General features: G+C 38.4%; 2 protein-coding genes across 2 annotated transcripts in view; both read right to left on the bottom strand.

Annotated features, from left to right (window-relative positions):
• Positions 1 to 645: 645 nt before the first annotated feature.
• LOC117415206 (G-protein coupled receptor 4-like) lies at positions 646 to 6,038 on the bottom strand. Its single transcript, XM_034025242.3, has 3 exons — positions 5,827 to 6,038; positions 5,666 to 5,716; positions 646 to 3,432 (listed from the first exon to the last, which is right to left on the bottom strand). The coding sequence occupies exon 3, from the start codon at positions 3,373 to 3,375 to the stop codon at positions 2,407 to 2,409; it is 969 nt and encodes a 322-aa protein (XP_033881133.1). The 5' UTR covers positions 3,376 to 3,432; positions 5,666 to 5,716; positions 5,827 to 6,038; the 3' UTR covers positions 646 to 2,406.
• Positions 6,039 to 19,098: 13,060 nt separating this feature from the next.
• Positions 19,099 to 27,866, bottom strand: part of LOC117415899 (serine/threonine-protein kinase D2-like) — a 38,763-nt gene continuing 29,995 nt past the window's right edge. The window contains exons 12-18 of the mRNA XM_034026816.3: positions 27,176 to 27,248; positions 26,299 to 26,405; positions 25,400 to 25,561; positions 24,782 to 24,880; positions 24,093 to 24,360; positions 23,662 to 23,747; positions 19,099 to 22,045 (exon numbers count right to left, since the gene is read on the bottom strand). Of these exons, the coding sequence (XP_033882707.1) occupies positions 21,833 to 22,045; positions 23,662 to 23,747; positions 24,093 to 24,360; positions 24,782 to 24,880; positions 25,400 to 25,561; positions 26,299 to 26,405; positions 27,176 to 27,248 (1,008 nt within the window). The 3' untranslated portion in view covers positions 19,099 to 21,832. The remainder of the gene's footprint in view (positions 22,046 to 23,661; positions 23,748 to 24,092; positions 24,361 to 24,781; positions 24,881 to 25,399; positions 25,562 to 26,298; positions 26,406 to 27,175; positions 27,249 to 27,866) is intronic.

Raw genomic sequence — 27,866 nt, forward strand, 5'->3', positions numbered from 1 at the left:
TCAGTCCTGGAGGTCCATTCCATGCCAGGTTTAACAGGTAACATGATAAAATTAACTACTTCAGGATCTGGATGGAGGTTTAATTGGTTCAATTAAACAATTCAGAACATGTTTGGAACAAAGACCAGGACTGGAAGGGCCAACCACTGTTCTAATCTTTAGTCAGGGGTATCCAACCCCTGGTCATGGAGAGCCCCAATCCTGCAGGTTTTATAGGTCTTGACTAATTGTATGAGTTTCTTTAAATAGACAATGTAAAACTGAGCACTACTGACAACTACCTGTATGCAGGAACAGTGCATCAAGGGCAGCAGTGTGGAGTAGTGGTTAGGGCACTGGACTCTTGACCGGAGGGTCGTGGGTTCAATCCCAAGTGGGGGCACGCTGCTGCTGAGCAAGGTACTTCACTTAGATTGCTCCAATAAAAACCTAACTGTATAGATGGGTATTTGTATGTAAAAAAAAATAAATGTGTAAAAAAAAAATGTAATTGTATTTAAAAATAATGTGATATCTGGTAACAATTGTAAGTCGCCCTGGATAAGGGTGTCTGTTAAGAAATAAATAATAATAATCAAGAACCTTGAATGGCCATTATAAGAATGCTCAGCTGTATTAGTAAAAATAAAGGAATCAACAGTTAAATCATTTTTATTAGAAAATTATTGTACATCCGTACATGCATAACCTTTGGCAGGTAACTTGGAGGACCAAGTGAAGGAGTTATGAACATTTATGAATTCGTATTCCTCCATGAAAACACCTTGCAGTTACAAGACATCAACGCAATGACTTTTAACACTACTGACAGTGTTATCTTCAGTTATCTCTGTCCCATGTTAACTCTGTCCAAGGCAGTATTCCATTTCAAAATTGACCCTCTCTTACCAGACCACTGCATACTTCTTTCTATCTCTCTCCAACCAGAGAAGCGGGTTGTGTACAGTATAACAGGATGGAGACTCAGAGCGAACTGGCAGCCGCAAACACTGCAACACACTTTTCAAAAGAGCGAGGCTTCTCTGAAAGTGCTTTTTAAAACTCTTTTACAGAATCTGTAGCAGTAGTGCATCAAACAAAAATTGCCCTTTGAAAAAGGCTTGCTTTGGTGCACTTTGCCACAGTAGATCAAGGAGGTTGTGTTCATAGCTGTGCACTGACGATTGAGAAATAGGACTGAATCTAATTCTCTTCTTGCCTTTACCCTTCAGTTAGAGAACATCGGAGGAGACGCAGGGTGGTTAGACACCCTGCAAAATGGCAGATAGGAGAGGAAAGGTCATTTCTTTAGGGTAGCTACATTTGTTCTGTTCGTGAGATATTTAGCATCATTGGTTATCCATGAATGGTGATGACATCCAAGGTTGACAGTCCATTGATAACCATTATAATGGACCTTGCACAATACATGATCACTCTTTTGCTATGCAGAAGGATGATAGTTTTCTTGACCACAGTTAATATGAGGTACTATTGAGGACCCAGGTTGGAGCAGAATACCCAGCTTCTACACCCATCATAAATTATCCATGAATAAGTAAATAGGTTATTTAGATAACAAAATAGGTTAATAAATACATTCACTGCTTTAGCAGCTTGGGAAACTCTTAACAAGTAACCAAATAATGACCTACAGGTAAGTACAGGAGAACCCCAGAGTTATGAACACGGACTTAAGAGCTGGCCTGTCACTTTCAGCTAGAATTATGCAAATCATTCAGCCATGTGTGCAATGCAATCAGATATGTGCTTTCATAAGCGGCGTGCTGGTGATAAAGAAGACAAGATTACTATACAAACAACATTTTTACTAGGAGCATTTTAGTTTTAAACTGACCCCCTCTTTTTATTCAATCCAATAGAGGCTGAATGACTAAGCAAGCTGCATGAATGCATTTTGTTTGAAAAAAAATGTAATACACGCACTATGTTAACCCAGGTTTTCCTGGGCATTTGAAATCTGTGTTTTTGCTACTTACAATTTTAAAATGTAGTCTTTTTCCATTTATACTAACTCTTTAATGTCTTTAGAACCTTACTAATATGAGCATTGCATTAGTGTGCTGTATCCTTGTATTATTCACCAGCTCGAGGCACTAGGTGTACACATTGAAAAACCATTGAAAACTCACTTATGGACATTTCAGACTTAAGACTCTCCATTCCCAAGGTATTCATAACTCTCTGGTTCTACTGTAATAAGTGTTGATCAGTGACAGAGAGATGGAGGACATGAAAAATATGGCCAGATTGCACTTCCTTATATCGGAGATCACTTTTCACATTTAGGCAGAGCAGAAAAACTCTTCAGGAAGAGGAAGAGAACGGTGGAGCATCATGATTGCTAAACTGGCACAAATATACAGAACCTAAATGCGACTGTTTCTCTGCAGCCCTGTTGTAAGGTCAGTTGCGTGACAGTATGGTGTTTACAGTGGAGAAGGTTCTGCTCTCTTGTCGTTTCCTTCTGAAAGGAAACCTGGCCATATTTTTCATGTCCTCCTTCACGCCGTTGCTGACCAGTACATAGAGTATAGGGTCCACCACACTGTTGAGGATGGACATGGCCAGAGACACTGTGAAGTATTGGTAGACCTGAATCTCGAAGGGACAGGAGTTGGCCTGATCCTGGTAGAACACAACAGTCCTCAGTAACAGGATGACGTGGTACGGAGTGAAGCAGAAAGCGAAGATGATGATGACTGCGATGGAGAGCAGCTTCACTTTGCGTTTCCCCCGGTCCTCCACACTGATGCTTTTCTGCACACCCTGGAACATCTTGAAGTAGCAGAACGTGAGGAGAAGCAGAGGTATGAAAAAACCAAAAGCCACCCGGATGAAGTTCACGCGGGCCACGTGGACCGTGAGGGGGTAGCTCTCGTAGCATCCTTCCTGGAATTCGAAATCATCATCAAGCAACGCAGCTACAGCGTGAGTCCCCATCACAGCCAGGACGACTACAGCACTTAAAATGCAAGCGTACCTGCACTTCCGAAAGACTTTCGCATGAAGAGGATATCTGACAGCCAAGCAGCGGTCTACAGAGATGCAGCAGAGCAGACCAATGCTGACGTACATGTTGGAATAGAAGAGGAAGCCTGCAATCAAACAGGCAGGCCTCCCCAGTGTCCATACATGGTCATTGTGATAGTAGTGGATCCAGAGAGGCATGGTCAAGGTATACAGGAGATCTGAGATGGACAGGTTCAGCAGGTAGATCCCAATGACATTATGGCGACGTACCTGCTGGATGATAGGTCCCAGGGTGATCAAGTTGACTATCAGGCTGATGACAAAGACTACAATGTAGATGGCCATCAGAGGATCGCTGCCTCGTTTGAAATTGATCCCGCAGTTTGGGATGGTGGTGTTCATTCTGCCTGACTGTTGAGAAGTCCTACATGAAGGTTTGTGATGTTTTACAGATAGAAGCTGGAGTGAAAAAAAAAAAAAGTTAAAGGCTCATTTGTGTTGCGTGAAAGTGGAATTGAGACAGCTTGTAGACATTATGCAGTTAATCGATTAAGATGTGATAATTAATTGAATGTATTTGTTAATGAGACTATTTTACTTTGACTGTTTTATTATTGTAGAATCCCAGCGTTTCATTTCCAGATTATGTAATAGTTATATAGTTTCAGTTTAACTGCCAAAAAAATACAAAAACTCCCTCAAGCCTAACAATGGCAAACAACAAAATACCACAACAGAACAAAACCACGTCAGTACCAAAACTACATCTGTTTATAAAAAAATCACTTCCAATCTACATTCAATGCTATACCAAGAAACCACAGACACATGGAATTTTTTATTTTTTTTGTATTGAAACTGAACCATGGAAATAAACGTTAACCCACTTCAGCACTGTATGGGGGGGGGGGGGGGGGGGGGCACAAAAACAATCTAGTCTATTACTATAAATTGAGTCTCAACAAGTTGTATCCAGTAATCATTGTCAAAAGGTACCTTTGTGGAAATTCACACTTTATTCCAAGAACTAGGCCCCGTTTCCACTGCACGACGGTTCAGACTACAGTTGCCCCTGGCAACAAAACAGGGTGTTTTCACTGCTCACCCGAGCGGCTGAGCGTGGTTCTCTGGTCAGATTTTTCAATTTCATCTTCCATTGCTCGGTCTACTTTGTTTTAAATGCAGTTTTTCTTTAGAATAAAACTCAATCCCACAAACCCCCAATAACTTTTGACGCAAGGAACAAATTACCGAGGTTGGCCAGTTTTGGAAAAAAAGCATTGAAACGTCATTTGATTTTGACAACTAGCTGGAGGCACTTTTGTTTTTACATATATTTATACTCTACCAACAAGGACTACAGCTGTAACCAAAAGCTTAGCATCACCTAGAATTTTTGGATTGAGACAATTAGGGCTTCTGATTTTCGGTGCTTTAACCTGACTTTTCTACTCTGCTTTAAGAATTCAACTGATACCCGCTAAGCCATTTGTGTATCTCAAATCACAACTGAGAAGCATGTTAATAGTAAAATTGATTTAATTTACTTTTTTTTTTTCTCTGTGAAACAACTAAATTGGCTTTTAAATTGTCCGAGCCCTCATTTTTGATTAACAAGCAGAACGTAAAAACGAGATCGTAACATGTTAATAAGTGACTAATCTTTATTAAAGCTATAATGAAAAATAAAGTATTTTATGCTGGACACAATATTACAATCATTCTGTGTGACATTAATAAAGAGGAGCTGCTTCTGCTTTGAAATGAAAAAGTAAGTCTTACCATTTAAAAGCCAATTTAGTTGTTTCAAAGAAAACCCCTGCAAATTAATTGTAATATTATTATTAGGGGGCCAAGCAACAAAGTTGTTGGAACCCTATTGAAATTGTTAGGATTATTATTATTAGGCTTCCAAGCCAAAAATGGACAGGGCTGGGCTTTTTGTGTATTTATGTGGCAACATAATTTAGGTGAAAACATGTGAATGCATTTATTGTATTAAAGGAGAACTAAACCAAAAAAAAAAAAAAAAAAAAACAGGTCCTCAAAACATCACGGGTGTCGAATCATTTTGAGGTATTTATCACATCGCATAAACCAGGTTTATCCTGTCACTAAATCATAAATGTCAGTGTGTCCTTGAAGTGGCCAGTCAGAGACGCAGACAGACCTCTGCATTTACCACGCGATTAAGATTACAGCATATGCAGATTTATGAAAAATCAAAATGATAGGACAGACAGTAAAGTCTCCATACACCACAAAATGAATGATGATACACTCACATACTTTTTGCAAAAGAAACTCCTTTGAAAGTTGCATTACACACTTTCCCATGACAAAGGTATGTTATAGATACTGAAATGTTGGAAAGTAGGCTCTTTTGAGCATATATATATATATATATATATATATATATATATAGATAGATATATATATATATATATATATATATATATATATAGAGAGAGAGAGAGAGAGAGAGAGAGATCCTTATATATTTGTATATCTTTCTGTGTATATATATATAGATAGATACATAGAAAGATATAGATAGATAGACAGACAGACAGACAGACAGACAGATATATAGATAGATAGATAGATAGATAAATAGATAGATAGATAGATAGATAGATAAAAAATACAAGCTTTAAACAGAACATAGTACTGGTACATGTATACTACTTACCAAGTTATGCTCAATACAGCATTCCCACGAAAATGCACAACTTCTTAATTGCTGTATATAAAAAAAGCAGGATTGTGTCACAAAAGTACAGGCTAATACTGTACAGCATAAAAAGAAAGCACAAATAAATAATAATGATCGAATTCTTTGCGTCTCTTTACCTCAAAACCATTGGCGCCGATTGATCTTGTTTAAAGTTCATTGGAGGTCTGACCGGACTTATGTTAAGGAGCACAGTTTAGTAAATAGTGGTAGCAAGTGAAATCTATTTGTATCACTGTAAAGAACGTGGATGGGTGGAGTCATGTAAAAATAAAAAAAAAACACACACGCAATGGGGGGTGGGGTCATTATCTGTAAAAACATTTTCTGTCTACAGAGGAAGTGCACCTCTGATAACGTATCTCTGTGTATCTTTATATAAACTAATAAGTGAACCTCAGGAAGCAGCGATAACTCCTCAACATGTTTAAACCGTGTGCTCATTCTGCTGCATTTCATTGCTTTTTCTTTGCTGTTTTCTGTGTTACAGTACCAGCTCTAACAAGCTTGTCCTTCCTCTGAAGGGCTTTAGTTTGGTTGGCATAGCACCAATAAATATTTGTACAGGTGTTACTATTTTGTGAAGCTACAGTAGTACAATGCTCCCACCTTTAAGGGTGACACGTAATAATATTGAATATGGCGATGTGTTCTTGGCTCTCATTTTGCCAATAATGCTGCCAGTACTCTAGCATTTATTATAAGGTGGAACAGTTTAAAACACGGCTACAAGGCTACAGTTTAAAACACTGTTATCACACAATTGTGAGCTTTTAGTGGGATTATTTTTACAGCTTTTATTATTGGTCAGATTTAACCCCTCCCCTTCCGAATTTCCCTAAAAAGGGGCATTTTTTAAACACATCACCTGTTAACAACCACCTTACAAAGATAATAAATGATATATTTTCTTAAATGTTTTGGTAAGTCACAGTAAGGTATGTATAAACGAATAAAAGCAGCTAAAACTGTTCAGCAAATGTACAATCTCTACTTTGGGATTATCGATTCGTTACTGAGGAATGTAAACACTTTGCAGCAATACTGTTGTGTTAGTGCCGCCCTGGCTGCTCTTGTTGACAGTGGTATAGATAGTATCTACCGCCCCGCCTGTTGTTATATATGTATCTCTATGTGTGGTGTGGCATGCGTGGGTGAGACACTGTAATATTGAACCGAGAACCTTTCCAATGAATAACACAGAAAACCCCTAATACAGCAAAGAAAGTCCATTTTTTTTTTTTTTTTTTGTAAGTTTTTTCCCCTCAGACACTAAAAGGCAATCTGTGAGCTCACTGCTTCAGATAAAGGGTTAGATGTTCTCTAAGTTTAGAACAGGGGTGGCGACAGTTAACCCTTCCACTCCTGGTCTAAATTGTTTAATTGAACAAATTAAACCCCTTCTAGACCCCCTTCTTAAACCTGGAGTGAAATGGCCCTCCAGGACTGGACTGGATACCCTTGGTTTAGACCAGGGCTTCTCAAACTCGGTCCTGGGGACCCCCTGCGGCTGCTGGTTTTCAGTCCAACTGAGATCTAATTAAGCAAATGATTTGTTTAATTAAGGGTCTAGTTAATTGAGAGCTCAGTTGAAATGAAAACCAGAAGATACAGGGGGTCCCCAGGAACAGGGTTCGAGAAGTCCTGCTGTAGTGACTCAGCCTCCCTTTATCTGCTATCAAGAAGCCAGTTTGTCTGACACTTGACCAGGGACTCCTATCTGTTCACCTGTACAGGAAAGCCACACTGGACATATTCAGTTTGCTGGAGGTGTCTGGCATACGTAGAGCTGCTAACTTAGGGTTAACATGATTGGAGAGATAAAGCATGTGCTGAAATGTATGGGAAAGGAAAATATTGTAAAACAATTTACCATGGAACCTTGCAAAGGAGAGTAGTTAGGGGTTGGTTGCATTTGAATGGAATAACAGCTGAATGGCTAATTTCTATTGATAATTAATAAGATAACAAAAACAATATTGTCACCGATAAATACCTGGCATAGAGGCATACAAAGACACACACAGAGAATCCTCAAATACCTCCAGGATCATCGGTGAATCAGTCTGAGTGCTCTCTCCAGGGATTCAGGTAATCTGATCAATTGCTTATCTGTTAATACTAGTGGCACGTATTGTATCTAAACAATAACATTCAATGTAGAATGCAATGTAGGTATTTGGAACTAATAAATATTAAACATTGTTAATCATATGTTGAAATATGGTCTGGTGTCATCTTTATAGTGTAACAAAGTAGTTAATTCCATGTTTACCTTAATTCCTAAATCTTACACAAGTAAAGACTGATATATAGAACCCAATAAACTCAATATTGGAAAACATAACCCCTCAGAATCACTCCCATCTTGAATATGAAAAAAGCAAATACAATGACATTAGAAGCTATTTACATCAACAGCAGTTCCTGTGGAAAAGATACTGTCAAACATGGAAGGAAACCAGATCAAATAGATTTAGCCTGTCTCATTTCAGTAATTACCAAAAACAGGACATCTACAAAATAAACGCTGCTATTTCAGGAATGCTGCTGACCTGGTACAATTATACCGAGATCCATCTGCCAGTTAGATGTACTGCAACAAAATAAATAAATAAAAACTGCACAGAAACAGTTGCACCAAGGACAAAACATACTTAACTGCCTTTACCAAATAATATTCAACAACATTTATTTTACCCTGATTTTCTCCCCAGTTTAGAATGTCTAATTATACTTCCACAACATCTCTGGAGAATTAAAAGGTCAATCATCCCATGACCAAGCCAATTTCCGCTTTACACCCAGAAGAGCGGATGTTGGCAAGCTACTGGCCTCTGGAAGACAAAGGCTAGCAGATGTTCACTTTAAGTTCACCAAGCACCTGGCCAGTAGGGACTGCTGTAGCATGGTGAGGAGAAACAGTCCCTAAAGATATTGCCTCTCAACCATGGTGGTGTCGATTCGACTCCCATGCGAAGATTGACGACTTTACACAGCCAGGACGCAAACCTCCTCCCTGACTTAAGGCCTTGAAATGGTTTTGTACTGTGATGCACAATTGTAAGAGGCTTCCATTAGTGTAATAGTGCCACAGTGGGAACACATTTTGACACACCAGTGGTATCATAATAGTAGGAACAGGCAATGCCACTCAGTGGGCTAAATATATTATTATTTAGTCATTTAGCGGACCCTTTTTATCCAAAGCGATAAAGCGAGACTAGGGAGTGGACTCTGCATCACAACTGCTGCTGCAGAGTCACTTACAACAGGACCTCGGTTTTACTTCTCATCCGAAGTACGGAGCACAAGGAGGTTAAGTGACTTGCTCAGGATCACGCACAGTGAGTCAGTGGCTGAGCTGGGACTGAACCTAGAATCTCTGGTAACAAGCCCCTTTCTTTAACCACTGGACCACCAAGCCTCCAAATATATCAGGACTACTTTACATTTCTTATTGCTTGACCACTGTCTTCTTGAGTTAGGAGTATTTATTTAATTTTTTTAACTTTTCTGTCTGGTAATGTATAGTGATGCAAACAGCAAGTGTTTTTGCCATTAAAATAGGTAGTGGTGTTGTATAGCTTGCAATGAACAGCATACAGGAAATAACACAGCAAAGGTAATGAAGGCACAATGCCAAAATGATAGTAAGATATATCAGACTGAACCGAATTTACTCAATAAAAAAGGAGCAACCTGTTCGAAAGATAGATAACAAAAACATCCTTTACACACTTAAATAAAAGAAATGCAAAAATAGTATTTAATCTATAGATATCTCCCAATGGTTTAGTTTAAGCATTTCACACAAAACAAAAACAAAAAGAGCACTTGGGATATATCTAAATATATCACCAACCTGAATGACAGTTACATAATACAGTGCATGTTTGATTATTATATTTTAGTGATCAGGAACGTTGTTATTTGAAATGCATTCAGTGTCTTTGACACTAGTTCTTGTCATTTTACCTTTGAAAGGCAATTTTGTCGACAGAGGATGTGATGTGTATTTTAATGCCTGTCAACAGTAGAATTCTAAAAAAAAAATAGGATCAGAGATCATTGATGTAATAACGAAGATAAAGACTGTGTGGTCCAGTGGTTAAAGAAAAGGGCTTGTAACCAGGAGGTCCTCGGTTCAAATCCCACCTCAGCCACTGACTCATTGTGTGACCCTGAGCAAGTCACGTAACCTCCTTGTGCTCCGTCTTTGTGCTCCGTCTTTGAAACGTAATTGTAGGTGACTCTGCAGCTGATGCATAGTTCACACTCCCTAGTCTCTGTAAGTTGCCTTGGATAAAGGCATCTGCTAAATAAACAAATAATAATATATTCCAGCACAGTGTAGTAAGTTTTGACAGTTTAACAAAAAAAAGTACCTTAATTATCATTTTGAAAGTGCAAGTTTGCATCAGTTTCATTGAAATGCAGACAGGGTTATCTCAGGATCTACAGACCCTATACTGAGTGGGCATATCATATCTATAGAAGGAAGTAAAGCAGTCATTTCCACTGTTATATAACTTATAGTAAAAGCCATGGCTGAAAAATAAGACACAAGTGTATTGCTGTCAAACATTACTGTCATCACCATATCTCCTTATTCAAAAACCCAGACTAACAAGACTTAAGATCATTTAGAGCAAAAGGACCTACTTTTTAAAAGGCCTTCCATATTAAATACATTGTAACTATGCATAAAAACGCTGAAATTATGTGCATGCACAGATGTACAGTATATACAAAGTAACTACAGCCATGGTCAAACGTTTTGCATCACTCTATAGAATTAACTAATTTTGCTTCTTAAAGTCGAATGAAACCTGCTGAATAATGTTGCGTTCACATATTGAATTACATACTGCTTTGTAGTTTCTCCACATACTTAAAGAAAAACTGACCAAAATTTTAAAAATGTGACATTTCAAAATCTAACATGAAATAATGTACTACTATTATGGCTTCTGGTAGACACTTGCATAATCCATTTGTAGTTTCTTTGGATTACATGATGTTAAATAAAAGATCTAAATTATGGTCATGTAGTTTTTAAATTATGTCTCAAATTCTAGGGGCATGCAAGCTTTTGGCCATAGCTGTATTATGTAAATACATTGGAATTAGAGACACTTAATGTAAAGTGTTACCCAAGTCTGCCCCATAGTAACCCTGTGTTACACCCTCCTGTTTTATAAAGACTACTGTGATGGAGGTCCTTCCAATTGTAAAACCAGCAATGGGCTTGTCTTTTAATTGTGCTTTAGTTAAATACTGTAACTTTTAAAACAAATATATAACTTGACCACAAAAGGGAAAAACGTGTTACTTATCTGTTGTGTGTAATTCACTGTCCTGCAGCAGAGAGGTCTCTAGAGACAGAAAAAAAAGAAGGGATACATTTTGCCACTTTTGAGGGAGCCCAACACACTAGAAATTTTTAGTGCATTGCGTGGATCTAGCTGTTAGGATGGAAACCTTCAAACCTTTTTCCCTGTTACTGTGTATACTATATCTTCTGTAAAATGGTTTAACTTACCCGAGTTGCATAGGGTAGTGCTGTCCTCCATTTTGTGTGAGAATGTGGAAAACAGCCATCTTGGATGAGGAGACCTTTGATACATACCTCTGTGCTGACTTCCTTTAGTCAGGACTGCACCAGAAGGTAAAAATAAAGGGGAAGTATTTTACAAATTGTTTATCTTGTGCTTGCTTAAAGTATTATTTATTTGATAAACGTGCGTGTTTGTATGTTTTTTTTTTTTAATATTTGTTTATTAGGATTTATTGAATATATTATAAATATTTGACACTTTAACAGAAGCAACCGCTCACTTGGCTTAGTCAGGGGTGAGGTATATACCTATTCAGGTATAAATGCTGGCATTTCTGGTCAGTCGGGGTGAGAAAGGCCAATGGATAGCTTGAAGCCTTGCAACGACGTTTGGTGTTTAGTTTTTATTGTTGTCTGCTTTATTATTTTTATTTCTTAACAGACACCCTTATCCAGGGCGACTTACAATTGTTACAAGATATCACATCATTTTTATATACAATTACCCATTTATACAGTTGGGTTTTTACTGGAGCAATCTAGGTAAAGTACCTTGCTCAAGGGTACAGCAGCAGTGTCCCCCACCTGGGATTGAACCCACGACCCTCCGGTCAAAAGTCCAGAGCCCTAACCACTCCACTGCTGCACCTTTAGATGCTAATAGTTAAAGTTCTTAGTAGTGTGTATTATTTTTTATTTTTGTTGTTAATAAAAAAAAAGTGAGTTTGCACCACTTCCTTTTGTTCATTCCTGCATAACATCAGACACCGCTGGCTGTGACTTCTACAACCACAGTCATCAGTCGCATACACACCCACAGAAGGAAATGAGAATACGTCAGTTGCTGCTCCATGATGCGATCATATAAACCTAATTTATCAAGCATTGGAAATAACAGGAAATATTAAGACACGTGTGTTGTTAGTTGATGAAAACTTGATCTAAAATGGGATTTGACCAGAAGAGAGCTACACCTTGACATGACTTAACCAGGAAATCTGTTTCAGTGTTTACCTCTTGTTTATCAAGTATTTATAGTTCCTTACAAGAAGCTATATATATATATATATATATATATATATAAACAAAGTCTTACTGTTGTTTACTAATATTTATTACAATTGGAATGTGTTCCAAATCTAAGTTAAAAGGATAAAGTAAATTTGAATTACTGTTTTTTTTTATATTTTTTTTCTTTCAGTTTTTATGGGGCCACTAACATTGCATGGTTCTGGGCTGCTCCAATAAGGTATTGTTTTCAAAATCTGCCCCCTGTCTGGCAGTGTTGTGTGATAAGCTGCCGTTACTGATTCGGTCCTGTCCCCTGTAGGTGAGATGAGATGAGGTTAAAAGGTTGAAAACCCAGAATGCAGACGAGCCTGGCTCTTGCATTGTAGTTAAGACTCTCTCTCACTCGCAGTGCACAGAGTTGGTAGTTTGGTGCCAGACAAACTCAAAGCTAGCTCAATTCAGATTTAACTCAATACAGTACCCTGAACCACTCAGTGTTGGCAAACACCAAATAGGAACATGGAATATAAAAAGTAACGTTTTAATTTAAAAATGATAACATTATAAAATAAAAAGTAAAAACAAGTACAATGATGAGACAGAAAACTTGATTTTAACTAGAATTCAGCTGATATAAACCAGGGAGGTTAATGCATGCTGATTGTGTCCAGGATTTGGTCTTACGGATATGATTATATTTTGATTAAAATGTGATTTTGAAAGTTGTTCATCTTCTAACTGTGGTATATCACATACCATAGATGTGATGCGTAGGAGAGCAGGCAGCAGGTTGTCAACTGGTATTTCCTGTAAAATTACAATTTCTACAAGTTATAGAGAAACAAAAGCAGCGTACTACTTAGAACCAGACTTGGGTGACGTCTTAGTGGTTATTTATGCACAAAGTCAAGATCTAGTTCTGGTTTGTCAGAGTATAGCTACGTGTAGTTACTGCAGACCGCTGCCTCTCTTTACTCATGTTTACTGCTTGCACTTTTCACACAATTCTGTGATTGCGAGTGTGGAACTCTATGCAATAACATCACAGATAATTCAGTTATTTTCCTGATACATAAATCTTTGTTACAAATACACGGATTAAATACTGTATCAAAAGTATAAGTAGTGTAGCTGCATTATAGTTAATATATCTCTACTTTGAATTGTATCCCATATAGAGTAGGATATATTTCCACCCAGCAATGTCCTTCAGCTATCTGACCTCTCACCTCAAGCCTGCCCTGGACTGGAGAGAACACCCTTTCTCTTAGGGGGTGAGGGAGGGAGCAGTTCAGTTTCCATGCCTTAAGCCTGCCCTGGACTGAAGGGATCACCCTTTCTCTTAGGGGGTGAGGGAGGGAGCAGTTCAGTCTCCATGCCTTAAATGTGCCCTGGACTGAAGGGATCACCCTTTCTCAGGGGTGAGGGAGCATTCTTAGTATTTGCCAGTGGGACCACATATTAGTATAAATGACATACAACAGTAGTTAATTATTCTAAATCTAGCTACAGAAGCATCTGACTTTGATCACTTCAACACCCGAACCACATTGTAGTTACTGAAATTCAAACGTGCAGTAAACAGTCGAACAGTTTCTCATAACTCCAGGATCTACGCCAAGCACTTCCCAGTATATACAAGCAATACATGGTTTACTGAGTCCAAAAATCAGAAGGTTGTTGTTTGGCTTCCTTTTATGGTCTGATGCAATAACTACATAATGTTTGCCATTGCTGGTAATGCACAGCATTACCAGCAATGGCAATACAATGGATTTAGAAATCATATTGCACATTGGTCCCAGAATGGCATCTCTCTGGTACTGTTATTATACAATGGGTTATTATTGTATATAATGTACAACATCAGACGATAATGTGAGCATTGTGGTGCCATCCACCATTGCTAACACCAGTGTAGTTAGCAGGCTAAAATGATTTATACAGAAACAGCAATAAAAGACATATATTAGAACATGAAACATGTGGTAAATGTAATTGAAAGTAAGCCCTACCACAAACACAGGACTGTTTCAGGTTATGAGAAACTTACTCACATTCTGGAGAATTTTAACAGTCAAAAAAAAGTCCAATGATTATGAATCAATGACTCAAAATATGACTAATTTGCAAATCTTTTCAGTTACGCATGGCAAATCAAGACCCTTTTAATTTCTGTCACTGTTGCTGTATTTGACGACACAAAACTCCAGTAAGAACTGCTCAAGCAGATCGAAGACCTTGACGAATACACTTTATATTTTTAGCACGCCAACGTTTATATATAAAAAAAAAAAGAGAGGTTCAGCCCTCTGCCCTGAATTACCAAACGTAGCAGATATGAGAAATTAATTCTAAACTCATGTCCATTGCATTAAACTTACAACAGTTTGCAAATTAAGATTGATAACCTTTTTTAAAGTGATTTTGTATTCTGCGAATATTATTATAAAAAGTGTTTTTTTGTTGTTTTTTGTTTTTTTGTTTTTTTACCTACCTTGTGCAGTATAGGGTTACGGTACAAGTTTTAATTTAAAAAATGAAAATATTTTAATAAATACAAATAGTGTGTTATGTATGCTACGGTAAACTATAGATTCTGACTGACATTAACTTCAGACAACACAGACCACTAAACATAACTCGACAGTCAGTTTATGTTGTTAAAATAAGTTTAGATTTTAAAATAATTGTTGAATCTCTTTTATAGTTTCTAAAACAGGACAGAATGAAAGACATGTTTTATAACACAGACAGGGCAGAAGGGTCTTAGCACAGCCCATCCACTGACACCCTGCTTCATTTTGAACTCCAGGAGTCCTTCTATCAGGTAACATCGCATTCCTCTTGAGGGCAACCAACTTCAAATACATCTCTTTTCTTCTTTGAGCCCTGGACTACTTGGATAAGAGTCAAAATCTAAGATTAATTTTGTATTGAAAATAAATGTATTTAAACATCTATAGCATTATCTCAATAATGCATCTTTACTAGAAAACAATTAAACATTGGCTTAGTAAAAACAATGCTTCTCGTAGGGTTACTAGATTACCAGTGAAAAACTGGGGGCGTTTTTTCTAATTCAATGAAGCTGTTAAAATAACAGTATATAATAACAACAATGAATGACATTAAACATCAGGTGTATTTATTGCAGATCATAACATCCAATAGTTTTTTTTTCTATTGTCATCTAATCAAAACATGTTAAAATGTACAAAAAGCAAGGTTAGAAAAAAATAGGCCAGCTATTACCTTTTAAACATGTGCTGTCCATATAGGCAGAATTATTAAACAAATAATCAATCAGATTGTTTATTTTATTTTTGAATGGTGCTAACACAACCCAGTACAATCCCAGACAATCCCAGTTTTCCCAGGATGTCTGGTAACCCTAATTTAGAGACTTCACAGCTATTATAGGAGATTCCTTGTCATTTCCCATGCATGTTGATTCCAAAATAACAGGAAACATCATCTAATGCTTGAACAGCTGTGACCAAAACACAGAATGTTTATTAAAGAAATACTCAGAAAGAGTCACATATTAAAATTAGGTTTGACAGAATGAAATTTCCAAGCTACAGTATCCCACAATCTTGTTGAGTTTTATAATAACGATTCTTCTTTGGCGACTTTTTTTTTTTTTTTTTTTTTTTTTTTTTTTAAATTTAGTCGTCGCCAATTATGCTCCTTCCAAGCCGTCATTTTTCGCACTGCAGATCCACAGCAACGCCACCAGACCTATAGTGCCGGAGGACAACACAGATCTGGCGGCTCCGCTGCAGAGCCACAGGCGCCCTATCGGCCACAGGGGTCGCTGATGCGCGGTGAGCCGTGGATTCCCCTGCCGACCTAAGCCCTCCCTACCCGGGCAGCGCTCAGCCAATTGTGCGCCGCCCCCTAGGAACTCTCGGTCACGGTCAGCTGTGACATAGCCTGGATTCGAACCTGCGATCTCCAAGCTATAGGGCACATCCTGCGAGGAGCGCCTTTACTGGATGCGCCACTCGGGAGCCCCTCTTCTTTGGCGACTTAATCTTCCACAGGTTATCCTTTGGAGACTGCAAGTAATCAGAAACAGGACCTTGATAGCTTTCCAGTTTGTGTGCATTCCCTAAACGTACAGCAGTGTGCAAATGTATTAGAACACCCCATTGCTTCCATTTTGATTCATAGTGCGTAGGAAATGAAACCACTGGAACTAAATCTTGGAAAAATTGTCAAAATAGGCAAATTAGTGTTTGTTTAATTTAAATGGCCACATGTGCAATTAATTTAAAATAGTAAGAGAAAGGGAACACGTAGCCACACAAGATAAAATGCATGAGACTTTTTAGAAGTTGTTTAAGATGCCTAATTAAAGCACAAAGTGGTCTAACATTTTCACTCACGAGTGCCTATTGTTTCTATGTAACAAATTACTGACTGAAAATTCACACAGCGAGACAGTTTCATGTAGGTGGGTATATACAGTAAAGGATACAAATGACAAATCATGAGGCGTTTTAATAAATTTGCACACTACCATATATTCAGCAGCAGATATACAAGTATGGCTTCGCAAACCATTTGATTCGCTGACCACTACAGTTGCTATGCAGATGAGTTGAAAGGCACAAGGTTTTTTTCTCATTTTTTTATTAATAGCATTTTATTTTTGTATTCATTTTGGTATTATTCCCTTTTAGATTCTATAGATATTGCCCTTGTGGACTTACTTACACAAATGTAACATGAAATATATATCCAGCCTTTAAAACGATATAAAATATATAGCATTTAATGAATGTCTGTTTTACTTTTTCATTTTTTTTTTTTTTTTTGTTCAACCTTCACAGCCATTATAGAAGCAACTCAAACACACTGCAAAACCTCGACCCCTACCGGATTAGTCCGACTGGAGCAGCAGCAGACCCTGGTCAACGGTATACTGTACAAACACGTGTAGTCACACATTGATACAATGAAGTTCATGATCCCCTAGTTTAGCTTAATCTGTATGGACTGTCAGGCTTGGGGATTTTTAGAAACTCCATGGTATTTTAAATGTGTAAAATCCGAGGCTTTTCTTTATGCTATTACAATTAGAGGTACGAAAACATTTATTCAAAGCACTTAGGTTATGAATAATTAGATATACAATGGCCCCAACATGATGATGAAGAGTTTCCCTCAGTTTCAATATCCATGGTGTGTATTAAATTTACATTATCAAGCGATTAATGTTGTGATTAAAAATGTTCACCTTGGTTTTAATCGCATATTTAATTGATACAATTACTGCATCCATCTCAAATTTGTTTTAGTACTGATGCTATTATTATTATTATTATTATTATTATTATTATTATTATCATTTTAAATTTCTTATTACCTACAAGGCCTTACATGGTCTCGGACATTCTTACCTTCAAGCTCTGCTGACCCCACATGTCCCTGGTTGTTCCCTAAGATCGGAAAATGATAAATCTTCTGACAGTCCCTAAAATTCTTTTGAACTCTGTTGGAGCTGGGGCATTTAGTTAAAATACCCCTGGTCTTTGGAACTTGCTCCCGATTCATATCAGGAATGCTAGCACAACTGAATCTTTTAAATCCTGTTTTAAAGCGTATTTGTTTGGGTCTGTTTATTTGTAGGTGTTTATTAGACACAGACTAATAAATAGTTAATATTGTTGTCCCTTCTTTACAGTTTTATATTTATTTACACAGAATTAAATAGAAAACCTCCAACATTCTCTGTTAAATTGTTTAAACCAACTGCTAAATGACAACTGAGTCAGTTTATTACTCAACTTAATGCATTTCAAATTGTAAATTTATATATATATATATATATATTATATATATATATATATATATATATATATATATATCAACGTAGCTTGATTCATGGGCTTGAATTTCTAAAAGTGTACTCTGTCAAAACTGACGGGTTTTATTTGTTGTTGTGTTGTTGCTAGGAAGTGTATTTTGAAGAAGTGAAACCCTGTTTAGCACGCAGGTAGTAAACAGGGTTTCACAGATTACATATAGCCTACATGCGTGATACTGAAACTGAATTCAGTAGGTAAGTTGGAATTTTTTCTTTTTTTTTTTTAAAATAAACTTCCTATTCATAACGAGTATATTAAAATGGTGACTCAGGGAATGACTGACGCAGTGGCAAGACAAAGAAATGTGATTAATACCAAAAAAAAACTCCAAAAGAAATGAAGGCGTTTATTGCAGAAGTTAACTGTGATAAATTGACAGCACAAACATATATATATATATATATATATATATATATATATATATATATATATATATATATATATAAATTAGTGTCACACAGTGAACGTATGTATGTTGCAGGATGTAATAATGGAGACTGGATATTTGTTTCCCCACAACAAAGACATGTTGTTTATTGCTTCACAATAACGTAACAAAAACAAAAACCTAACTTCTCTTTGGAGTGCTAACCATACACAGACTCCCTAACTAACAGTCGGGACGGCTAAGCCGTTTATCTGACACAAACAGAACGGAAGATGTTTCGCTTGTTATTTTCTCTTCATCTCTCAGTTGCTTCAGCAGTGTCACAGACACTTCCGCTCCATAAACTCCTACACGCCTTCCCCAAGGCAAACACACAGAGCCTCTTAAACAGGGCGTCTAAATGAGATAACTAGTGTTCAATTAAAACAATAGAGCACCCCTTATTTAAACATTGGCCTTGTTAAATTATATATATTATTTTTTTATTTGAATCCTCTTCAATATTGGACACATTTAGAAATACTAAAAGAAACATATAATTCAATGGCAAATGTTTCTTTTTTTTTTTTACTTTCCGAAACTGGCCTTATATAAAACTTGCGCCATTTACACCTTTGCAAGGTTAAATATTATACAAATGCACATTTCTAATGGGACCATTGAAAGATCCTTCACATCACCCAGTGGACACAAGAATAATAAAAAATAATAATAATTCAGTGTTTCAATCTTGAAAAAAACTGTCAAAACTTTTGTCATGGTTTCTTTTCAGATTTCTAAATGTATCAATACTGAGTGTTTTATTGTTACAGATTATATATTGGGCAAATGTTAAACAAATTAAATTACCCAATATTGTGGTTTTACACAACTTATCCAAATACTTATATATAGCAACATACTGCAAGAAGTCTTTTTTTCCTTTGACACAACAGTTGGTTCACTGACATCAAACATCTTAGATACTGCAGTTCAAAATGTACATTTGGAAGTGTATAAGCTTTCATTCCCTGTGAAGTTTTCTGTGGAATTGTAATTGTCACTATTTCTGCTCTTAAAACATCAGAACCATTTCTCCAAAATGTACGTTCAATTTTTTTTCCCTAAAAGTTGAGTGGTTGAACTGTAGCCAAAAACATAATTCCTTGAATCTTTCCTGTCGTACAGTTTCCTTCACTAAATACGTTTGCTAAAACATGTGTTTTTCAACTCTCCTCCCAGTGCATTCCGGTATGTTTTACCCGAGATAGCTTTCACAGCAGGACTACACTAAAACACAAGTTAAAACACCTGAACTGTCCCAGTGTACATGAAGTAAATGAATTTAAAAAAAAAAACTGCATTTTCATTTCCTTACATTGGGGTTTGCTAAATTCGTTTGTTGTGGATCTTTCTATAAAAGAATACCCTTCTCCCAAAATGAACACAAAGAAAGACAATTAAATCTACTTTACTTGAACTATATTTGAAGAATACTTGATTTCTTGTTTAATGTGTTATTATGTGCATTCTGTATCATACTTTCTGCATAGACCATTATTTGTCATGTTTACTAACTGTGGCAAACATACTGAGGCTGCTTTTCTGAAGGGAGTGAGGAAGTATGTTGCACAGTGAAGCCCATAGGTGAATCTCTGTGAACTGTAGCCTGTGCAAATGTTTCCCAACCTCACTTTGGGGAATGGGGGGGAGCCTTTTTTTAAACTTAAATAGTTAGTAAGCCTGGTAAACAATGAAAACAAGATTAGAGACTGATAGAGAAATGCTACAATATTAAATCAGGTATATTATTAAAATATTAGAAACAACGTTATCCCTTTAAGTCTAAGCTTGGTGTGGTTGAAAGTGGCACCTGTCTTAGACATTGCAGAACTGTGTGTGGTGGTGGTGGGGGGGGGGGGATTGTAGAACAAATCTCAGTCATACTGCATTTAGTAAATGAATAATGTTTAGGCTTGCTCCTTAAAAATGTCTTGTGTAGATATGGCGTAGAATGGGCACTGCCAATAAATAACATTGACTATATTTGGGTTTTCAAATTAAAATCTATCAATAATTATCCAATATAAGACAGACCGTGAACAACAGTACAGCTCAAACTGGATATGACCACCTCATATTAAGTTATGACTACCATGTAGACATATTGCTTTAAAAGTACTGGTTAAGGTGCTTTCATTTTCATATCTGCATTATGCTTAAAAAAATGTATATAAATGGTAACTGGGGAGACGGATCACCACTAAACATAATGGATTGCTGTCCCTTTATAACAAGCGTGTTGGTGCTCACAAAATATGCACTGTCAAAATGGACAGCACTCTAAGGAAATACTAGTACGTTCAATGGATCTCAAGATATATCTAAGCAGGGGGTCTGCTGAGTGGGGTATAGAGAGGCAACAAATGCCCCCAAACCCAGTTATTCTGCATTGTCCAAATGCCGTCTGCAGAAAATGTTAACCAGGTCTGAGCGTAAACTTAAAGCCAAGTCGACCAACATTTCTGCTCCTGCCTTCATCCCAGTGTGCTATGGTATTTGCTGAGAAAACCATAACTCTAAACATTACAGGTCAGAATATAATATTACAATTATAAGACAGCTATAGCCTTAGCAACCCAATATAATATAATATATAATATAATATAATAAATAACAGGTTTCTAATGCACTACTATAAATTTGATCCAGCTCCGACTGCCAGACTATTTTGAAAAGTGTTTTTCATTCCAGGATTTACCAGGCATGTTGTATTGCGGGTTTAATAGCGTGTGGACTGTCATTTCACAGGCAAAGCTTGAGAGGGCTTTTACTGTAGTGAATGGCATTAAGAAACGAAATAAAGAAGTTTTTGCTGGGATCAGCGCTTTTTAAGGCTTCCATTTGAATTGCATACCAGCCTGTGTAAGCATGCGTTAATAATGAACTTTAGACCAGTTGTGCAGTAGTCCGGTGCAATCATTATTATTTTTTTTTCTGTCTTAAAGGTAATCTGCAGAGGCAATACTGTACATTGTCACAATACAAATCAACAGCAGTCTCACTGTTGCCAGCACAGCTGATTCCCAGACCAAAGAAGTTTGACTGCAGATCTACAAAATATCCTGTGCAACAACTGCTCAATTGTCAAATAACGACTGCAGCCACGATACAGCCCAAAACAGTTTCTGGAGTGTGTGGGCAGTTCTTGCAGAACAAGGTCTACAGAGGGCGATAGAGAGCAGGGAAAGGGATTTTTGTTCCGTTAGCAGGAGCCCCCTCCGGGTCCCTTTGTGGAGGCGTGGCGTTTAGAGAATGCTGACTCTCTCTGTAAGGCCGTGCAGGTCACTGTCGTCCGAGTCCTCGCTGGACGCTGGCTGGGCTACGACGAGGTGCGCTGGGTAGGGGAGAGTGTGGTCCTGGGCAAACTGCTGCCAGCGGTTATCGTCGCTCTCATGGGTGATGTAACGCCCGCCCATCTTACACTCCAGCTCCCTTAAGTCTAGCCATGTCTGGTAGTCCTAGCGGAGAAAGACAGGACACGGGGAACATTTATATTGCTCCTGTATGCATACATTGGAGTGTGTGTCATACTCAGGGCGCTGAAGATCACTGGGAATCTTCCGATCCTACAACCCTATTGCCTTTACACCCAGGAACTCGAAAGCAGATATTACCGCTGGAGGATAAAAGGCCTTGCAGGTGTCTGCTTGAGCTCTCCAGGTCACTGACCAGTAAGATCCGCTGTAGTGCAATGAAGATAAACAGGCCCGGATAGTTTTCTAACCCACAGGAGCGCCAGAGACAATGAATCGCTCTCTCTATCTCTCTCTGGAATCCCCAGTGAAGACCAGTGAATGACTTTGCACAGCCAAGACATGAATCTGCACTCCTCTGACTGCAGGACTCACCCTGCACACCATCCGCCCATGCATTTAACTAAGTGAGTCACTCAGGGACCCCACACTTTGACATGCACCTACAGCAAAGTGGAAGTAGGCTATGGTAATCTTTTCCAAGATATTAATAGCTCTATGTGTGTGTACATGTGCAATCTTTGCAGGGGCTGCCTGCAGATGAAACTTTGCTAGGTATTTCTTTAGATGAAATGCAGGAAATGAAAGGCACGTCCAATCGCATTGTGATTTTAGAAGGTGCTCTTCACCACACGATTTTTTCCTTCAAAGCAAAACTTATTTCACACACACACACACACACACACACACGTACGTGTCACGATGTGGAACATAAGTCTAGTTTGTGGTTGAGGACTATGTATAGCAAACTGTATAGCATACATATTGTTGATGTGAACCTCCAAATACAATAATAAATGTCTTAACTGTGCTCCTAACATGTATGTGTGGCATCATAGATCTAGATAAATGCGCAGTGTAAGAATTGGCACCATGGGGAAAGTAAAAACAGTTTTAACAGGCATCGGGCCTCTTCGAGGACTGTTTTGTTCAGGACTGTTTTTTAAAAGGTCATTTTGATTATTTAAAAGTTTGAGGTTGATGAAAAAGTCACATTGTGACAGGTTTTAAATTGAATGAGGAAGTCTGTTCAGTCCCAGGTAAAGGCTGACTCAGAAAATGAATGACAAGCATTTAAAAGATCAGCCCTCATTTAAAACACATTTTGTGTGTTGTATATCTAACAGAACTAAACAGGGTCTTGATCCAATTTGGTGCCACACTGCAACTTACAGTAACACTACAGTAAGTACCGTATGTAAAGTGTTGACCCACCTGCAAGAGAATTGATTTGCTATGAACTGTGCTTCATTAACTCAGTTATCGCTGACAGTTAACTCAATTCTACCGACTAGAAGCAAAATATCACCCTCTGGTGGTGGCAGCAGTTAGTGCAAATCTATATACAACACTAGAGTAGACTTGCCATAGATTTACAAAAGAAACTACAAACAGATTTATTATCTATGATTAACCCTTCTAGTGAATCTATGGACTTTGCTACATATCTCTCCGACCCTCTTTACTGCACACAACAACTTTGCAATATTTGTTTTACATTTATTTGTAAGTTTCCAAAAAGCAGACAAGTTGAGATTTTTACCATAACACCAGTGGGAAAATAAGGTTAAGCTGAATGCACCGGAAATGTGCGTCCTTACCTGCAACCATGTGTGGCTGAGGGACTTGTCTACGCTGTAGCGCTTTCTCATCTTCACCTGAAGCAAATTGTTGATCAGGTCAATAGCTGTAAAAGGAAACAATGTAATCAGTTGCAACATTGACTCAGACACAGTTTCTGATCATTCCCAAGCAAGCGACAATTAGCTGTCCCAGCATTTCTATGATTCATAGCTACCGCATACAGTATATTCACCCAACTGACCATTGAGATGCACGCGGGAACCGATTAAGTAGAAGAAACTTGATAGCATGCAGACTCCAGCTGTGCAGCACAATTGCAATGTGTATCTTTTGCACATTAAAACTGCAATACCATACGTAGCTCCTATTTTTTTTCAATGCGTGAAACAGCCAGCACGGAGCAGATCTGGAGTGCTGGGTAGTTGTGAAGCAGCAGGTTGACGAGTACCTTCGGTGGAGATGGTTTTCCAGGGGTTGGGAGGGTACATGAAGGCTGCGTTGTGGATCTGGTCGTTGATGTCCTCGTCCTCATTGAAGGGGAAGGTGCCGCTCAGGCTCACATACATGATCACCCCCACAGACCACATGTCCAGGGAGCGGTTGTACCCCTGGTTCAGGAGCACTTCTGGGGCAAGGTACGCAGGCGTGCCCACCACAGAGCGCCGAAACGACTTCTCACCGATGATCCGGGCGAAGCCAAAATCGCACAGCTTCACCTGGGGACATGGAGGGGGGGACGGGGGACGGGGGGGGGGACGGGACAGCCGGCTTAAACAAGCATGCTCACGCTTCATTAACTGCATTAAAAAAAACAGGGCTCCATAGGTGCTGAATGTGTCCACCCGTCTGTCTGTCACACAACTGCATTGATTTTACTCCATTTGTATCATACCGTACACTCAAGTCTCTTATAGATGTTTCAGATTGCGTTTTGCTACAATCCAATACACTCTCAATTTTATATGACTTCTCTGCGTGTGTGTGTGTGTGCACTGGTTTTTACTATCCAAATACCATTTTTTTATGATCATTCCGAGTGGATCGTATTGCAATTGATAAAACACTTTATACTTTTGTCATTTTATTTAATGAAAGCATTTTCAGTGGCGTTGCTATTCAACGTTGAGTTTTGGATACCTGAGGAAAGGGGTCAGCCGAGGCCAGCAGGACGTTTTCTGGCTTGAGGTCACAGTGCACAATGTTCTTGAAGTGGAGGTGCCTCAGCGCTGACAGAATCTGTCCGGGGGAGGAAACGACAGTGAGAAGAGAACACAGCAGCAGCAGGGGTAGGATCACTTGTGGTAAACACAGTACAGCTACCCCTACCCTACTCTATAGCTCCATCTACTGGACACTTTTCAATAGTCATTTTCAGAACTGCCATATGTAAAGGCAAAAGGTATCGTAGGAACACTTAAGCGGAAGGCTACAGTTTGAGGAAAATGTATTTTTCAAAACATACATCTACTGTATGGCATGGTCTTTGAACTAGACATCAACACTTAATTAAGGGTCTCTAATTGCACCGTATTGAGATAGTAGTTGCTTAGTAAATACATGTGCACTTACACATAACTACAATGTTATTATGCATAGCTACAATGTAAATAAAGAATTGCATCAGAAAATGGTTAGAGTTTTTGTTAGGTTTGCAAAAAGATTTGAAGTAGATTGTAACTAGGCATAATAACATTGTAATTATGTGCAAGTACACATGTATTTACTAAGTAACTACCACTTAAACAGCCAGGATACCTGTGTAATAAGGAACTTGGTGAGTTTCTCAGGAAGCCGCCCTCTCTCACTGGACAAGATCATCTCCAGCATGTCGCCGTGGAGCCTCTCCATGACAACGAAGACCTTCTCCGGAGTCTCGAACATGCACTCCAGGTTCACGATCCCAGGGTGGCGCAGGCTCTGTGGGTGAGGGGAGGGGGGGGGGGAAAGAGACAGGGGGCTGTGATGGTATCCGACACGCCAGTGACCAAACGTGCTTATCGAAGGCTGCAGAATCACTACAGGAGTCTCTACAAGACTGCAAGAGTAATTATAGTGAACACAAGCTTACCTTACATTGTGTACTTCCAGTAGCTGAATAGGCCTCAAATGGGCAGTTTTGAAAGAAACACATGTCATAACAAACATGTGTTTGCATTATAAAACAGACATCTGGTACGACAATAAGGTAAAGGTTCCCCGTTTGCTTGCCTTGCCCCCCCGGAAGTCTGTTACTGGGTCATTTCACCTCAGCAGCGTCTTTTGGGTTAAGGAATATTACTGGCTGCAAAGCATGTCAGTCAACAGGGGAAGGAGCTGATTGGTTAATGACAGGAAAGAAGCCATTTAAAGGGTGGGGACAATTTCACCCTGCAGGTGAATTGACCAGGCAAATGCAACACTAAACCAAAATCATGGCTGACAGAGATTTCTTTAAACGAGTGTAATAACATATGTTATCATTTCAAATAAAAATACAAAGTTTACTAGAGAAAGTTCTCATTGAACGAATGGAAGTCCACAACCTGTAAAAGAGTTATGGAACTTTTTTTTGTTGGCTACAATCACTTTAATGCCACACAGTGTGTACAACAAGGCAGAGGTGGGAGAGCCTATCTCTTGCTTCTCTGTCTCCACCCCTCCGCCTGTCTGATTACCTGCAAGATGGCCACTTCGTTCCTAAGCTGGCTCTCCTGTTTCGTCGGGAATCTCAGTTTGTCGATAACCTTCACCGCCACGTCTCTCCCGGTTTTCCGATGTTTTCCTTCATAAAATATAAAAAAAATAGTTCGTTTTCAAAATCGAGAAAAATATCTCATTTAAAAATTGACAAAAGTGTTTTATATTGTACAAGTCTAGAAATGTATGATAAGGCTATATAATGCTGGATTCATTATTATTATTATTATTATTATTATTATTATTATTATTATTATTATTATTATTTATTTCTTAGCAGACGCCCTTATCCAGGGCGACTTACAATTGTTACAAGATATCACATTATTTTTTACATTCAATTACATTATTTCTACATACAATTACCCATTTATACAGCTGGGTTTTTACTGGAGCAATCTGGGTAAAGTACCTTGCTCAAGACTACAGCAGCAGTGTCCTCCACGGGGATTGAACCCACGACCCTCCGGTCAAGAGTCCAGAGCCCTAACCACTACTCCACACTGCTGCCCCCACACTGATTCATACCCTTAACGGTTTTGGTCAACCCACTACAAAAAAAAAAAAAAATATTGCACTTTAGAAGGAACTAGGCTGATCCCAGGACTTAATGGTAAGAGCTTCGAGGACAGGGTAAAAATCTCATTAGCCTTGGGAAAGAGGCAATTTAACTGAAGGTTTTAAAAGCCTAAATGGTATAGATAAAAAAAAGTTCACCCAAGTCACTACTTCAAATTTAGCCCGAGAGGGTATAAATAGATGCAAAGTAAAAGTAAGTTTGGAACAGAAGAGTTATAAATGCATGGAATAGCCTACCAGTACCATGTAAAGCAGTAGGAACATTAACTGGCTTACCTCCGTACACCACTCCAAACTGGCCAGAGCCCAGCACCTCATCTGCAAAGATCTGATAGACCATCCCAATATCCTACAGGAGGTAAAAGCAGAATCATCACCAGCTTACAGCAACTACTGTACACTTAATTAAACACAGGGTCTCAAGATGTGAACTTGCATCCTTCCCACTAAAAAGCACTAGATCAGGGCTCAGGTCATTTTTGCAGAATCTATGGAATTATATGGTACCTACTGCAGAACCATAGTGTACTGCAGAACTGTTGTATTATGGTAGATATTTCAGAGCGTCCTATACCGTTTAGTACCTAATATTGTACTTTACAATAGCATATACTGTAGGGCTGTATTTTAGCAGAGATCACAATAACTAATATAGAACCATACTTTTGTACAGTGTAGTATTATTGCAGTACTGTATACAATAGTGGTGCATACTACTGTGCACCACAAGGCACACCCAGGGGGGGGTTTGAATGGTAGTGCTCACTTAAGGGTGCTATGATGTTTCACACAGAAAACACACTAACACTCAAGTTGTTTCTGAATATGGCTCTAAACATCTTCCAGGTGATACGTTTACAATTTATTTGTGCTAGTTATTGGCTATTTCGGACAAATGCAGTTGGACAACTTTACTGTATATTGATCTACCACAATATTTCCAGAACACATTGAAATTAAATATTTA

The sequence above is a fragment of the Acipenser ruthenus genome, chromosome 7, assembly GCF_902713425.1.
Source record: "Acipenser ruthenus chromosome 7, fAciRut3.2 maternal haplotype, whole genome shotgun sequence".
Classification (NCBI taxonomy): domain Eukaryota; kingdom Metazoa; phylum Chordata; class Actinopteri; order Acipenseriformes; family Acipenseridae; genus Acipenser; species Acipenser ruthenus.